Source organism: Littorina saxatilis, linkage group LG14, assembly GCF_037325665.1.
Source record: "Littorina saxatilis isolate snail1 linkage group LG14, US_GU_Lsax_2.0, whole genome shotgun sequence".
NCBI classification, from domain to species: domain Eukaryota; kingdom Metazoa; phylum Mollusca; class Gastropoda; order Littorinimorpha; family Littorinidae; genus Littorina; species Littorina saxatilis.
Genome location: NC_090258.1, coordinates 9,830,248 through 9,847,747, shown reverse-complemented (window position 1 = coordinate 9,847,747; position 17,500 = coordinate 9,830,248). Strand labels below are relative to the sequence as shown.

The 17,500-nt window shown below is 40.7% G+C and overlaps 2 protein-coding genes across 11 annotated transcripts in view; one reads left to right on the top strand and one right to left on the bottom strand.

Annotated features, from left to right (window-relative positions):
- Window positions 1–17,047, bottom strand: part of LOC138947064 (uncharacterized) — a 17,784-nt gene extending 737 nt beyond the window's left edge. Inside the window, exons 1-8 of one of the 2 annotated variants that reach the window (XM_070318488.1) lie at window positions 16,391–17,047; window positions 13,796–13,872; window positions 10,241–12,182; window positions 9,605–9,745; window positions 8,641–8,721; window positions 8,161–8,268; window positions 7,164–7,244; window positions 1–5,295 (exon numbers count right to left, since the gene is read on the bottom strand). The exon at window positions 1–5,295 is cut by the window's left edge and continues 737 nt beyond it. In XM_070318488.1, the coding sequence (XP_070174589.1) occupies window positions 5,081–5,295; window positions 7,164–7,244; window positions 8,161–8,268; window positions 8,641–8,721; window positions 9,605–9,745; window positions 10,241–12,182; window positions 13,796–13,872; window positions 16,391–16,541 (2,796 nt within the window). In that variant the 5' untranslated portion in view covers window positions 16,542–17,047 and the 3' untranslated portion in view covers window positions 1–5,080. The remainder of the gene's footprint in view (window positions 5,296–7,163; window positions 7,245–8,160; window positions 8,269–8,640; window positions 8,722–9,604; window positions 9,746–10,240; window positions 12,183–13,795; window positions 13,873–16,390) is intronic. The other variant, XM_070318489.1, reaches the window with a different exon arrangement.
- Window positions 1–17,500, top strand: part of LOC138947066 (microtubule-associated protein tau-like) — a 144,840-nt gene that overhangs the window by 17,971 nt on the left and 109,369 nt on the right. The window lies entirely within an intron of this gene.

Below are 17,500 nucleotides of genomic sequence, written 5' to 3'. Positions count from 1 at the left end.
TAGTCTCGAGTCATATGATTACATATTTGTAACATGGAAAATAAACCAATGTTAAAATACTGTGAGGCATGAGAATTGGCATATATATATATATATATATATATATACAGATTATTTAAAACACTCCACTGAATAGTCCACACAATCAAAACAACTAGCAGCATCTTTAGTAAGGTCTATGCTTTTTCAATTGCAACAAATGAAAAATATACTTTTGTTTCTAACAGAAAGTAAGAAAGCTGCCAATTTATCCTTTGTATTATAGCTTCCAACAAACGTATAGCGACGATTGAATAACTTTGCCCCAGGTGACAAAGAAACATACAATAAAACTATTTTCCAACTTCTTGTCTCTCAAACAAAATTGAAAAAGCAAATCTTCAAACATCCTGTTAAAATAGGCCATTTGCCTCCACCATCGTTGTTTTGACAGCACATGCTGAAGTGACCTTTTGACCGATGCCCATGAAATACCAAATTAAGCTGATCTAAAGAGCCAAAAGTAAATGTACCATAAATACACTTTATATACACTCAAAATCTTTCTTTATTCTTTATTTCTTTATTTGGTGTTTAACGTCGTTTTCAACCACGCAGGTTATATCGCGACGGGGAAAGGGGGGGAGATGGGATAGAGCACTCAAAATCGAAATCAATCATTACATGTGAAACACCACTATGACCCAGTGTTTATGATACGTTATGATTGTTTTGACTTTCCTACAAGCGGACCTTATGGTAGTTTGTGGTCACGATAATAAATAATAATGATCACACGATGACCCAGTGTTTATGATACGTTATGATTGTTTTGACTTTCCTACTAGCGGACCTTATGGTAGTTTGTGGTCACGATAATAAATAATAATGATAATAAAGTTAAAACGGCTATGCCTACGATGCCTTCGGGCCTTGTTTTTGGCCGATTTGAGCGGAATTGCTGTTATATATTGCCCAGCCAACCTTAATTAGAGCAATCCTTACTCTTGTTATCCCAAAGAAGTACTGTACACTTAAGAAACGTCGTTCAAACTCGGCGTACAGCAAGCTTTAGAAGCGACCACTACTCTTTTGTACAAGAGGGAGAGTTTAAAGCGGCTAGGTCTGATTTACTCTCTCCTATCGCCACCAGACTAGTGTTATGCTACTATAAACCATAACAATGCTTCACGACCGGAATAGTTTCATATCTCAAAACTCGGGTTCTAGTGGCCAATTCAGTGTGGCATTGAGACTATATGCATGACTAAACGGGAAGTAATTCACACAGCCTCCACAACAAAAGAGCAGTGGTCGCTGCGGAAGCTCGCTGTACGCCGAGTTTAAACGACGTTTCTTAAGTCTTTCTTTCTTTATTTGGTGTTTAACGTCGTTTTCAACCACGAAGGTTATATCGCGACGGGGAAAGGGGGGAGATGGGATAGAGCCACTTGTTAATTGTTTCTTGTTCACAAAAGCACTAATAAAAAAATTGCTCCAGGGGCTTGCAACGTAGTACAATATATTACCTTACTGGGAGAATGCAAGTTTCCAGTACAAAGGACTTAACATTTCTTATATACTGCTTGACTAAAATCTTTACAAACATTGACTATATTCTATACAAGAAACACTTAACAAGGGTAAAAGGAGAAACAGAATCCGTTAGTCGCCTCTTACGACATGCTGGGGAGCATCGGGTAAATTCTTCCCCCTAACCCGCGGGGGGCGTACAGTACTTCTTTGGGATAACAAGGGTAAGGGTTGCTCTAATTAAGGTTGGCTGAACAATATATAACAGCCATTCCGCTCAAATCGGCTGAAAACAATGTCTGAATGCAACGTAGGCATAGCTGTTTTAAATCAGATCTAGCCGCTTTAAACAAGGGCAAAGCCACCGATAATCATGACTCACTTGCTCAGATTTCGTATTGTTTTTTGCTAATAGAATCTGACATGCATTTTGTGAGTATTCATAGGCTCTACAAGTATAACCAAGTCAAGTTTGTATCATGCATTTTTCCATTGTCTGAAAAGTTGTGACTGTTCAATACGTGGTCAGTTGTCAGAACATAGCCTCATTTTTGCTGCACAAATGAATTAAAAATAGCCAATTGTCTCCACCATCGTTGTTTTGACAGCACATAATAAACTGACCTTTTGACCAATCCTAAGATATGTCCCATCTAGCTTATTTAAAGGTGTTCGTCTGTGTTTTGCTTATTTATTCATAATCCTACCATTAAATTTCGCTAAAAAGTTAAGTCACATGATGAGAAGAACCACTGTGCAAAAAGTTATTTTAAAAAAGTTATAGGTAAAACAATGGGTTTTTTTCTCAGCAAACTCTCCTTATAATAGTCATGTTAAAAACAAGGGGAATAAATTAAGAAGATGTCATCTGTCACAACTTTTTAGTTAAATTAAAATGTAGTAATATAAAAAACAAGAAGGGCAAAGCCCATACGACTCACATGCTTGACCTAAACCTAGCAATGACATCATACACTAAGAACTGCTTTACACATTTTTCCTACCAAAATACATGTGACCTTGACCCAAGGTCAAGGTCATCCAAGGTCATGCAACACAAAGCTGTTAATTCAAGACATAGGAAGTACAATGGTGCTTATTGGCTCTTTCTACCATGAGATATGGTCACTTTTAGTGGTTCACTACCTTATTTTGGTCACATTTCATAAGGGTCAAAGTGACCTTGACCTTGATCATATGTGACCAAATGTGTCTCATGATGAAAGCATAACATGTGCCCCACATAATTTTTAAGTTTGAAACAGTTATCTTCCATAGTTCAGGGTCAAGGTCACTTCAAAATATGTATACAATCCAACTTTGAAGAGCTCCTGTGACCTTGACCTTGAAGCAAGGTAAACCAAACTGGTATCAAAAGATGGGGCTTACTTTGCCCTATATATCATATATAGGTGAGGTATTCAATCTCAAAAACTTCAGAGAAAATGTGAAAAATGTGAAAAATAGCTGTTTTTTAGGCAACATTTATGGCCCCTGCGACCTTGACCTTGAAGCAAGGTCAAGATGCTATGTATGTTTTTTGGGGCCTTGTCATCATACACCATCTTGCCAAATTTGGTACTGATAGACTGAATAGTGTCCAAGAAATATCCAACGTTAAAGTTTTCCGGACGGACGGACGGACGGACGACTCGGGTGAGTACATAGACTCACTTTTGCTTCGCATGTGAGTCAAAAAGGAGAAAAAATGCAGACGAGCACCTTTAAAATGTCCAACAATGATTTGCAAGAACACATTCTGAATAAATCATTAAATATCAAATTAAAAAAACACAACCACCAGTGTGCTCATAATAAAAAAACCGAAAAAACATCATACGCACCCAGTGTATATACATTGTTCTGACGGGAACATACAATGTGTCGACTTTCCTTAAACGGACTAGCAGGGCTACTGCTAGAGTGTGTTCAGTATAATCATGAAATAGAATGAAATGAGGTAGTCTTCACGTCGAACGCAGAAGAAGAAGAAGAAGGTAGTCTTCAGCCATATAATTATATTTTTGCATAATGGAAAATCAACCACTGTAAAAATAAACCAGTTGTTGCATGATAAATGGCACAATTCAAAACACTCCATTGAATAGTCCACAAAATGATAATTAGCAACATCATGTTTAGTGCTGTTGTAAATGTTATTTCAATGGCAACAAACAAAACAGATTTTTTTTACTATATCAATGATTGACTAACTTTGCCCGCGGTGACAAAAGAACATGAAATAACACTTTTTTTCCAACTTCTTGTCTCTCAAACAAATAATAAAAGAAACACATCTTCAAACATCCTGTTAAAAATAGGCCATTTGCCTCCACAATGGTTGCTTTGACACCACATGCTGTAGTGACCTTTTGACAGAGGCCCCTGAAATATCAAATTAAGCTTATCTAAAATGGTCAAAAGTACATGTACATTAATACACTTTATATACACTTAAGATCTGAATTAATCATAACATGTGAAACACCACCATCGTTGTGTTGACAATAAAATGTCACACACGATGACAAAGTGCATATGACACTTTGATTGTTTTGACTTTCCTAATAGCGGACCTTATCTTTACTTTATTTGGTGTTTTAACATCGTTTTCAACCGTTCAAGGTTATATCGCGACGGGGAAAGGGGGGGGGGGATGATGGGATAGAGCCACTTGTTAATTGTTTCTTGTTCACAAAAGCACTAATCAAAAAATTGCTCCAGGGGCTAGCAACGTAGTACAATATATGACCTTACTGGGAGAATGCAAGTTTCTAGTACAAAGGACTTAACATTTCTTACATACTGCTCGACTAAAATCTTTACAAACATTGACTATATTCTATACAAGAAACACTTAACAAGGGTAAAAGGAGAAACAGAATCCGTTAGTTGCCTCTTACGACATGCTGGGGAGCATCGGGTAAATTCTTCCCCCTAACCCGCGGGGGGGGGGGGGGGGGGGGGGGGGGGGGGAGCGGACCTTATGGTAGTCTGTGTTCATGATAATAAATAATGATAATACAGTTAAACAAGGGCAAAGCCACAAAGAATATGACTCACTTGCTTATATTTTGTTTTGTTTTGCTGATGTAATCACATGCATTTTATAAGTGTTCATAGGTTTCATAACCAAGACAAGTTTTTATAATGAAAGCTTCCATTATTTGAAAAGTTTTGAGTGTTCAATAGGTGGTCAGTTGTCAATAGATATATAGCCTCGTTTTTGCTATGCAAATGAATTAAAAATAGCCAACTGCCTCCACCATCATTGTTTTGACCGCATATTAAACTGACCTTTGGATCAGTGCTAAGAAAGGTCACATCTAGCTTATTCAAAATGCCAAAAATGATTTGCATAAACACATACTAAATAAATCATTTAACATGAAACACAACCACCAGTGTGCTCATAGTCAAAATTAATAAAAACAAATAAAGATAAATGTGTAAATCATTGTCCAGTACAGCTCAAGACACAAACCTGCACTAGATATATATCTACTTAGTGGTAGTGATCAGCAACAACATTGGAAAGATGATCAGTAGCTGAAAAGCGGAACATTATTTAGTTTCGCTGATTTCTTTGCAAAGCAGTAATCCGGTTTCGTACATAGTTCTTGACGTGTAGCCAGGTACGATTTTTCAGAGCCTCTTCAGCCTGAAGGCACTTCTGGATATCCTCTTTTCTTGGCAGCACTTGCGTGGCGATATATTTTAACAAATGAGCCTCCACTGCCTTCACCTCCTCCTCCAACCACAGTCGACGTGGCTGGTTTGAACCTTTGTGGACACAGATATCACAAGACCTATTACCGGAGATACAAAGGTTAAATATGTTATCGGATTAAAACTTTATAAGGAACAATCATGCCAACTCAATATGAGCGCCGGGTAGTCTGGTGGTCTAGGCCGACAACTCGTGATCTCAGTGTCTCTATTTCGAATCTTGATTGGGCATGGACATTTATTTTCCCGAGTCAACATTTGTTCTGATTCTTCTTCGTGGCACTAAAGCTAGTACACTAAAACTGTCACATTTTCACTGTCAATCTTAGTGCTGCTTACATTTTGGTTGTTCAATGTAAGTTAGATATAGTACCTCCTCTTTTTTCCAATTCCTGGGACTCCCGTCCCCGCCTCTAATACACGGAAGTGTATGTGGGCGTAATCCATTAATTACAAAAGATTTCAAATCTAAATTAAAACCGGAATTACAGACCCTGTACACATTCATTTTCAAAGCATGGGACAGAAGCCACGAATGGGCATGAGAAGTGGCAGGTCAGTTAGCCATTGCACTTGTTAACTGATCCACTTATTTATTCATTTTTAAATAATTATACAATTTACTGCTTAGTTTTGAATCAAGAAAACTGAGCGACAGCAGAAGGCCATTTTGATATGTTAAAGAACGTACGGATTTGAACTGCTCTTTGACAAAATGCCACTCCTAGTTAGATTAACAGTTAACTCGTTATGAACACAGACCTGTTTACATCCTGCATTAAAACCAGTCAGAAAAACACTCTCCAGAAGCTACCTTTATTTTTTGTGGACCGGCTCGTTCATTTTATTTAAAGATTTTCTTTAAAGTTTTTCAATTCAAAGAACTGTGATCTTTGCTATATTGGAGAAAGATTAATGGAGATCACTTTTAGACTCAAAAAGACTTTCAAATTCCGGCAACAGCACAAGTCACTGACCGTAGCAAGAGATAATGTCGAAGCACAGACATACTGGTCAAATAAACTCGATGCGAAGCAGGCTCATGTTTTGCCAAACACAATTTGTTTGTTTCCATGTTCATTTGTGTACTGCATTTTGTAAATAAACTAATGCTGCGTCTAACCTCGGGACACGTTCGCTTGGTTCGCGGACGAACGACTGCAGTGACTCATGACTGACTAGCTTTGTTGTTGCACTGATCTCAATTCGATCACCAAAATGCAAGTGATTCGCTCTTCTTAGACTTCGCCAGACACTGCCACTTGACTTGATAGTTTTGCCGATATTCCTGTACAACTTGAGCTTTTTTGGTTGGCATTTTGTCCCCAGAGAGATCGGCCTTACGCTTACGACCCATGTCGATCGGACCGAATGCACAAAAACCACGCGTTGACCGACAAATACCTTGTTTTTGCACATGCGCAGACAAGGCTGTTCCGGTCGGCCTTGAGCTAAAAGGGTTTTCGGGAAATCAAAATCCCGGTGACTACTAGTACTACAATTTCGACTTTAAATTTTCACACACGGAAATGGTTCTTGTGACCGGAATTTCCGGTAGATTTCCGTAATACCGGAATTTAGACCCTAAATCCGTAATAATTCCGGGAGGGTAAACAGGTCTGTGAACATACTCTATGTTTCCTTCCAAGTGCTTTAGAGAAGGGTATTACCGTACTCAAAAACACAATAACTATACGCTCCTAGTTAGATTAACAGTTAACACGTTATGAACAGGCTCTATTTTTCCTTTCAAGGGCTTCAGAGAAGGATATTACCTTACTCAAAAACACAATAACTATCTAGTTTACTGGTTTTGTTCTACTTTAAAAGAATAACTTTTGTGTGGATTGAGTCAGCTCCTTAAAGCTCAGTTCACAAAGAGAAAGAAGAGGTATAAAGACAATGATTATGTTTCCACTCACTGTTGCGCGTTGCCTTTGATTTGAGCTTCTTTGGTTTGGAATGGCTCCACTGTTCAGGTAGGTACTCATTGTCAGTTGAACCTTGGGGAAAAAAAAGACGATAGATTTTCTCAGCTGCCTTATCTTTATTTCAAATCATTTGATAGATTATGCAAAATAGCAAAAAAAGGACAACAGCTAAAAGACATATGCTTTTAAAATATCAATTTCGTTGTCAAATAACTAAACACAAGAGTTTCCACTATGGAATGCGGTCATTCAACAACTAGGTAATGGGCGCTTAGTTAATCGTCCGTACATGACGCCAGCATTTCTTTCTTTCTTTATTTGGTGTTTAACGTCGTTTTCAACCACGAAGGTTATATCGCGACGAGGGAAAGGGGGAGATGGGATAGGGGAAAGGGTGGAGATGGGAGGGAGCCACTTGTTAAGTGTTTCTTGTTCACAAAAGCACTAATCAAAAAATTGCTCCAGGGGCTTGCAACGTAGTACAATATATGACCTTACTGGGAGAATGCAAGTTTCCAGTACAAAGGACTAAACATTTCTTACATACTGCTTGACTAAAATCTTTACAAACATTGACTATATTCTATACAAGAACCACTTAACAAGGGTTAAAGGAGAAACAGAATCCGTTAGTCGCCTCATACGACATGCGGGGTGCAGAGAAATAAGGATGTGGAAAAGAAGACTTTTGGTAAGTGAAATAAAGGTGATGGATCCAGTCAGGCAGAAATAAGACAACAAGAAAAGAATTGGAAAACTGCAGGGAATAGTAGGGAGAGTTTTCTTGGAAGGAAATATAGGTGAAAGGACTGGTAAGGCAGAAATAAGACAAAAGAAGAGAAGAAACAGAACCGTTAGTCGCCTCTTACGACATGCTGGGTAGCAGCGGGTAAATTCTTTCTAGTCCCAACCAATATGGGACTCCCCCTAACCCGCGGGGGGTGACGCCAGCATGTTTCTAAATTAATTTATATGCAATAAAGCTTACTTTCGTTAGATGACGCTGAAGGAGAAGTGATCTGTGTGAATACACTGCATCTTTTGTTCATCATTGCCACACCAACAGGAGAGAATGTCCAGGAGGAAGGGGGCTCGCCTGGGGACATAATAAAATTATAATTAATTATTTATTGTATTAATTATGTTATGTTCAAAATAAATAAACGTGTGTTCCGTGTTATGAGTGTACAGGAATGAACTATTCTTCAAAGGTACAAATACATTTCAGATGTAAGACAATCAAAATGCATCAACGAATGCAGTTCTACCCCTCATCCTTAACCCCCACCCACCCCCCAACATTGACGCCGTAAAAAAACACCTCCGACAAGCGTGTTGGACACAAACAACTCTGTGAGTTAAATTCAAGCTGTTCCCACTCGAACACAGGAACCCCCTGACCTTCATCCATCTCCAGTCGCGCCCCCATGGAAAATTGGTTGACTAAGGAGAAAGATATATACTGAACTGTTTGAGCATGCACTGCTGTCAGCAGCACACCGTTGAAACTTCCTTTGGATTTCTGGTGCTTCCTCATCATCAGCAGAATCTGACAAATACAAAAACATGAATAACCCTTGTGATATTACCTCATTTTTTGTTTGTTTGTTTGCTTAACGCCCAGCCGACCACGAAGGGCCATATCAGGGCGGTGCTGCTTTGACATATAACGTGCGCCACACACAAGACAGAAGTCGCAGCACAGGCTTCATGTCTCACCCAGTCACATTATTCTGACACCGGACCAACCAGTCCTAGCACTAACCCCATAATGCCAGACGCCAGGCGGAGCAGCCACTAGATTGCCAATTTTAAAGTCTTAGGTATGACCCGGCCGGGGTTCGAACCCACAACGGGGCGGACGCCTTACCACTAGGCCAACCGTGCCGGTCATATTACCTCATGCCAGGGTGACAAGTTTATACTAAATAAGTAAATGTATTCACTTTTACATGGAATGGCAGCTACAAATAAGAAATTAAATCTACTATGTTACTTTGTGGGAGTGAGGAGGGGGGGGGGGGGGGGGGGGGGTAAAGAGAAAGAAAAGTCATGTTTGCAACTACAAACTTAAGAGACTTTCAGACACTGAACAGCGACATCGCCATTCAAATATGTCCTGTCCCCACTCCAACACCATGTAGATGGGATGGATTCAGCCCATATTGTCACTTACTGTCACCTACTGCAGTGGAGCGCTGCGGACTTAAATTAAGGGCCCCTCCTGTTTTTGAACACCAGGAGCTATCTAGTTTGCTGTTAGGTAGGCACCGGCTCATCTTTCCTGCTTCCTTACTTTCTTTTACTATCAACATTCTGTTCACAGTTGTTATTTCTGCCAAAGTGACCAATCGCATTTGTTTTTATCCGAAACTGGGAGTGCTTGCAGTACTGTAGTTGATAGCATGCGTACACAGAAGAAGAAGACTTACTGTCAGGTGCAGCTGTAGCAGGACAAGGTTGATGCATAGGCGGAGAGGGCTGGTTATGTGGCGGTGCCAAAGAGTCTTTTGTTGCGAACCTTCCTGATGCAGATCGTTCTGGAATAGGGCTGTGACCCTTTTCAACAAATTCTGTAAATAATAGTTACAATATGATAGAATAGATAAAATCCCAGATCGCAAGTACAAAAGTTTATGTAGTAAGTACCGTAGTATTAATGTTTGCTTTATTGTGTAATGCAAATTAATGTTAGCACAATATATCACATTGTAGTGTGCATTGAAGTATGAACGTTCTCAATTTAGATTTAAAACAAATAAAATTGTATTGGTGGTTCAATGTCACTAGCCACAACAAAGGCGATACCAGAGAGAGGGAGACCGGGATTCAAACCTGTGACTATGAGAGTCAGAGGAACTATATGTAGTCCACGCTGTGTACCGAATGAGCCATCTCAGCCCCCCAATTTAGAAGAAGAAGAAGAGGCAGAAGAAGCAGAAGGAGAAGAAGATGAATTTAAGAATACAAAAAAAAGGTTATTACAATACTAGATTTAGAGATAGTCTAGCTGTGTTCATTTTGTGCAAAAAGAGCAAAGGAATTCATCTTCAAAATGTCACACATACCTGCCTCCTCATCCGAGGTGATGGCTTCATCTTCAGCCACTTCCATCTCATCCAGGGTGCAGCGCTGGTGGTCTTGCAGCTTCCCCTTTTCAAGGGCAAGGAGTAATTTGCTGACTTTGGCCAACTGCATCATGTCTGATGGGAGGCGGTAGTACTCGCGGTGAGTGCGAACATCATGTCCCATAAACTGAGCAAGGGCATCCAGCTCGTTGTCCTTCAAACTGACTATCTGGGACAGAGTAGCAACCTGCTTTCGAAGTGAAGTAGATGTGATGAACTGTGGCTCTGCCAACTGCGCTGATGTCACAAACTTTCGAAGCGTGTCAGATCCCCGAATGTGCCCCTCCGACTGAAAGAATGTGCAAGAAAACACAAATTTGTTGGAACCGCTGACACCAGCATCATCTCTTTTTTGCACAAGCAGTTCCACAGCTGCTTTCACCTGTGCAGTCATGAGAATTGGGACAATTCGGCCACGTTTTCCGATTATCTCAATCCTGGTCAGCTTGTTACATAGGATTTTTTCAAATGTGCTAAGTGATTTGAAGACATCCACATCGTGAGTTTCGTGTTGATTTAGATCTACTAGTTTCATTCTTGAGGCCTCGCCTGACCTTCTCCTGTTGAAAAGGATTATCTGGGTCAGAGTGACTTCCGCAAGGCTTTTCCATGCTGCCTTGATCTCCTTTTCTTCGTGTGCTGTAGTGAGGGTTTGGGTGGCCGCGGCTGAAACATTGCTGAGGTGAGAGGAGAGCTTGGCGACGTCTCTCGACAGAGGAAGACGTTTTGCATGTCCCTTTTTCTGTTCATACAGATTGCGACTTGCGTGGGCAGAAATTTCTTCATTCCATCTCATCTGATGGAGTTTCAGGTATCCCTGAACATCACACTTCAGACTGTCATTCCTTTTTTCCACGGCCTGGACCTCCAGTATGTCAGCACACAGCTTGATTGTGTAGCCAAGTTTGTTGGCTAAGGATGGAATTCGGAATTTGTATTCCTCTGCTTCGTAACCAGCGACTTGTTTGGTTGCTTCTATTACCGTTTTGAACATTTCAGGCGTGAGAAATTCCTTGAGAGAAGCGTTTTCAAGTCCTGACACTTTTCGCAGTTTCAATAACAGACGTGAAACCTCCCTCACTTTGTTTCGTATTTGGGCGAAACGACTCGGGTTAAATCCGTGCCGTTTTACTTGGCTTCTCGCAAGCTCTTTGATCAAAGGGTCAGTTTTGACTACCAGACGGATATGGTCTGACTGCAGTGTGTCAAGAAAAGACTGGAATGCCTCCGACTCATCTTCCTTGCATTCAGAATCGGGCAACATTAGCTTCCCTTTCTTTACAAATTCCCTCCGTGAGCCATCATTTGCTTCTACGCACTTGTGCCTGTAAATATCCTTTATTTGAAAGTATCCAAGGCAATAAGGGCAGGCAACAAAGTTGCTTACCGAAGGACTTTCTCGCTTCCTCCGTTTCACCACCAGTGTCCCAGACACATTTCTCAGAACACTCAAATTGTGCTGATGGTCACCAGCATTCCGAAGCTTTGTCAGCTCTGCCTTCTTTTCTCCGGATCCTTTCTTAGCATTCAAGTAAGGGACCATAGACTTTTCATCTTTGTGCTGCGTCTCAATATGCCGAGGCAAACGTGATTGTGGTTTCTGACAAAACAAACAAAAGTGCTGCTTAGGCTTGGGTACAGTTTTGTCACCAACAGTCTTTGTTTCAGCGAAGGACAATCCTTTGATTCTGCATGGATCTTCTTTGGGGCATGATGTGGACTCAGGACAAGCAGGTTCAGCAGGGGCAGGGCAAGTACTTTCAGTTCCCGTAGCCATTTTTGTGATGAGTTGTGACCCAAAAAACAATGGTGGGTACAAATGCGATCCGTCAATGCTGCTGGCAGAGTCTGGGACATATGTCATGTCTTTGTCTGAAAAATCCTGCAAAATACAATAACTATCGTCAAAAATTGCTGTCAGTTTGCACTGAGCCTCCCTCCGGCAGAAGATATGTGACCTTGAAGAGAAATCTTTCATAGAACATGGGGCGGGTGGTTTTGTGGAAAATGTGTCATTCACGCAGCGATACCGGGCTCAATGAGTCCCAGCTGGAACAAAACTTTAAAACGGATGTTCTGGGTATGACAAACCTTGAGGCCCCATTGTCTGGGGTCCTCTCCAGGTCCTAAAAACTAGTGTCCAGGGGTTTACCTTAACTTATTTTTTTTAGGTCAGCAATTTGAACCGGCCCAAACAATTCCCAACCGGCCCGCGTCACGATATGAAAATATAGCTCAATAAGCACATTCCTGCTCAGGGACGGTTAAATTGTCCGCCCGATTGCCAGAGGCGATTAAAATATCCGTCTCCGCTAGAAGAAACCGTCTGGCAGCTCGCCCATCTGGCCAGTGAAAATTCTGGTCAAATGCAAAAGTGTTGGTTGTACTACTATGGTGTTTTAAAGCCACATTAACACTGCAGATGCAGGAACCTCTGGCATCTGCAAAAACACCTCTATTTTGATTGTACAAAGAAATCTGATACTCATAATCTGTTGTGTGGTATGTACTGGACCAGCAACATTTCTGTCTGGCTAGTCACTTTCTTGAAGTTACTCGTTCGGCTGGCAAATTAAAATTTTGAGATTTGGCCATCACTGCTGCTCATACAATTGGTCACATGTGCAACCTCATAGATCTGCCAAGGGTTTTACAAGTCATGATGCAAAAAGAATATCCATTGACTTGAACAAATACCAAAAAAGTAAAGCCTAGCTATTTTCTGTGCTGATCAAGATTTTTTTAATCTCAATCATTCTTGTCAAGGATGGCCAAATCTTCAAATCTTAACTCGCCAACAGGACTAGTAACTTCAAGAAAGTTACTACACTAGTACTCACTAGCCCGCCAGAAATGTTGCTGGCCCAGCACATGCCCCAATTGTTGCATCGCTTTGAAACTTGAAATTACAACCAAAACTGTTGCATTGGTACAGAATGTTTATAGCCAGCCGACAAGTTGCCAGGTGGTTTCTCTTAGCCCGGCAGATTTTTTTTACTCACTCCTGGCAATCGGGTAGACTATTTGTCTATCCCTGCTGGTCAATAGTGAACTATAGGTTTTTCGAGAAATAATGTTGCCATTAGATTTGCTAATAAAGCGAAGCAGGTCTACTAAAATTTGTTGTTACATGTCCATTTGGAAGGATGCTCTTCTCACTAGTTAAAAGTCTGTACTGAACTGTGACGATAAATAAAGAAATATAAGCACAGCCTCAGAAAATGGAATCATAGGCACAAAAAAACACATTAACAGTAAACAGTCACAAATTAAAAACGTTAATCCAATCAATAGTGAGGAAAAATAGAATGCACAACTCTGATGCATGTTTTTCAGAGGCAAAAGAACATAGACTGCAGATAGCAAACATATTTCATTGCCTTGGTCATCACAGGAAACTCACAAGTAATGCAGATCAAACATTTAACAAATCAAATCGCAAAAACAAAATATCTTCAGACAGGGCAACAAATAATCTACTCTATAAAAACTCACCATTTGGGAGTCAACTGAGTGATGGCTGCTTGTAGAGTCCTCTGTCACAAGCGCCTGTGGTTCGAAGCTGCAGTCAACTGTAGGAAAGACAGACAGAAAGCGCCTGTGGTTGCATGATGCTTGGGACTTAAACCTGTTTTTGAGCTTCATATTTCCCCTTTACGTTGGTTTACAGTTAGAACAGTCTAGTTAACTGTTTTCATATTTGTGTATAATAAATTTGATATGGGAGATTTTACTTCATTCGTACTGAAGCTTGCGTAGAGTCCAGCTAGATCAGCTGTAAGTCCTATTTCATAGACTGGACTGGAGAAAGGCATTATGGTTTGTCTACACATGCGACTCAGTTGCGGTCGCCCTCTTGTTCCTGAATCAAGCTGAAGCCAAATACTGGTTGAACGTCCGTATATATATCGTCTATCGTCAGACTACATCGTCTGTCTTCCGTCTATCGTCTGTCTTCCATCTACCGTCTGTCTTCTGTCTATTGTATGTCTTCCGTCTGTCTTCCATCTATTGTCTGTCTTCCGTGTATTGTCTGTCTTCTGTCTATTGTATGTCTTCCGTCTGTCTTCCATCTATTGTCTGTCTTCCATCTATTGTCTGTCTTCTGTCTATTGTATGTCTTCCGTGTATTGTCTGTCTTCTGTCTATTGTATGTCTTCCGTCTGTCTTCCATCTATTGTCTGTCTTCCATCTATCGTCTGTCTTCCGTCTATCGTCTGTCTTCCGTCTATTGTCTGTCTTCGATCTACCATCTGTCTTCCGTCTATTGTCTGTCTTCCGTCTATCTTCCGTCTATTGTCTGTCTTCCGTCTATCTTCTGTCTATTGTCTGTCTTCCGTCTATTGTCTGTCTTCCGTCTATCATCAGACTACATCCCAAGAATTCAGCACTTTCTCTAGTGGGTCCTTTATTTTCTCTGTTAACTGTGGGTCAGTCCATTCATCAGATTGGGATCTGCATATATATGAGCGTTGCATAGGCAAAGGCAATATTGCCGATTCATTACAAAGCACTGGAAAGACCGTCTGCTAGACTGCAGCTACTAGTTTTGCAAGGTGTGTTGCAGGAATTGAATTTTTACCAGGGATGTATTTCATGGACGGCAAGAATTTAGTTTTTGTACAAACTATATCGTCTGTCGACCAGTAACAGAAGCAAACCTGACCAGGTATGTGCATGCAAGCACTTAATTCATCCACGGTGATGAAACAGGAAGCATGCTTTATTGTTGTAAATATATAGGATATTGAGCAGCTTCCGTTGACATATATGGCCTTATGACCGAAATAGGTCCATGTGAGACTATCAAATCATAACCCTGAATTCTTCCATGTGTATCAGAATAGCAATTTAACTACATATCTTAGTCATAACTAAACTGTGTTCACTGTAGTGTGATCACCCCTCCAGAAGTATTGCATAACAGTTAGTTAGTCAGGGGTTCCACTGGGTTTTTGCTTTTTGCGTTTGCATACACAACATGACTGAAAAAATGCGTATGAGCCGGGGAAAACGCGTACCATTACAAACTTAATTGGGGGAAAAAACGCGCAGGAGAAGTGTGTTTTTCTCACTACGATTGAGAAGACATGCAGTGTTGGCTTTAACCGGTAATTACCGGTATTTTACCGGTTGAAACGAAAAAATCCCCGAACAAAATTGGCTGCCGTTGATTTTTAGAACTACCGCGTCTTTTTTCGCTGGCAAAACTATAAAACCAGTACTCTGAGCTGGATTCTAACTGGTTCCAATGACCAGCCTACCGTTTTTTTCTGGACTGTTTGCTTCATAAAAGTTTGCGTACCGGTTTGAAAAAAGTACTAGCGCCATCACTGGACATGATGATGATAAGTAACTAAAAGAAGTCCCTTCATCAGATTCTGTTCTTTCACTTTCCGACGACAGATCGGTCTGTTTGCGTTTTGCAGTGGCTCTGTACAGGTAATAGGCCTCTAAGCGAGGAACTGAACTATTTGCATGGCGCTAAATGGAAGATATTTCGGCCTGAAAAACAATCACTGTGGGTCAGTCCGATGTAATCAGAGTAGACCCGGACACCCCTGGCCTGTAAACTGAATCGGCAGTGCACCAAACTGATGGCATGTGTGATAAGGCAGACCATTGTTTTGCTGAACACAGCAGGATCAATTATTTATTCTGTGACTCATGACCCCCCCCTCCCCAAAGAAATGTAATGCAATCTTCCTCTTCGGTAGAGCTGGTCATTCATATAATTTATATGGCTATCGCCGGTGGCAGTGACCTAAGGAATAAAGATTCAATTCGGTAGAGCACTGGTACTATGGCCTCTGGCGATAAGTACACAAGTGTTAACAGTGATGAACAAGGCGGGTGGGGAGAATCAGAGGTGGGAGTTCAGGTGCTCTCTTCGTGGCTATTTAGTTTTTTGAGTGCAATTGTAATTTTGCGTGACAAAATGCAACATGTCGGTGAAAATGTGTACGGAGGCTGAAAACTGCGTATATATATATACTTTTGTGTGTGCAAGAAGTGGAACCCCTGAGTTAGTTCCTTACTTTCTGGTTAAATCTTGCCTTTCAACAAAATAAAAATGGGATTACATTGTACCTGGATGATTGCTGGTGTCATCTGGCAATGGTATGGCAGGTAGACTCTTAGCCAGTGCAGCCTGCACCATTCTTTGGCCGTATGAGAAATGTGGGAAGTACTCCCTTGTTTTAAATCTCTGGCCTCGGCCTCCTGGTTCCACTAGTGACATAATAGAACATTTTATTAGTAAATTTTCATTTGATTAATAATATCATCCTACATGCGTGAGAGAGACACTCGTGAGATAATAATCGTTCAAATCACACGTGTGTATATATCATGTAAATGAGGTCATGTCAAGCAAGTCTGGCAGGGACCTGTTTTTCCACTGCTTATGATGCCAAAGTCACCGAGACAAACGTCATTATAGAAGAAAAAAGATTGCGCTCGCTAATTACCTTCGATGAATTTTTAGAACTAACACGTCAAGCCACACTTTCAGAGTGACGTTTCTTTGCTTTGACGTAATAGATTGCACGAGGCTTTAGAAGAGATCGAGGTTCCAAAACAAGCGTCTTCAATTTAGCTGCCTCGACTGCAGGACATTTTCAGTAAAATACACGTAAGTACAGTATGTAGGATAAACAGAATACTACATGGCTTGCTGTTTTGTACCAGATTTACACTCGTTGCTTTTTAAAATAGTGAATAGCTCGCTTTCGCTCGCAGTTCAATATTTAAAAAAAACAACTCATGAAAATCTGGTACGACACAGCAAGCCATATAGTATTCTCTATTTATACTTCCCTAACTCACATAAAGCATGTGTACATTTTAATTGAGAAGCATTGTCATTCAGGTGTGTCTGATCCAAGGAGTTGGAGTATGATGAGAATGCATTATGTCTTACCACTGACGAGTCTCTGTCAGATGATGAATTGTATGATGCCGAAGAAGGCAGTGAGTTTTCTGACAGTGACATTGCGTCAAAGATGGTAGTGGTCGAGGGGGACCATGGGTTGAATGTCGAGGAGAGAAAAGAAAAGAGAGGGCCTATAGGCTATACACTGTTGAATTAGCGGCTATCTAAATTATTCTGTCTGTAATGAACTTAAGTTGATGAGTTTGGGGGAGATACAAAGTACCCGAGCTACTGTAACGGACTGCTGGTCTCTGGGAAGAGACAGG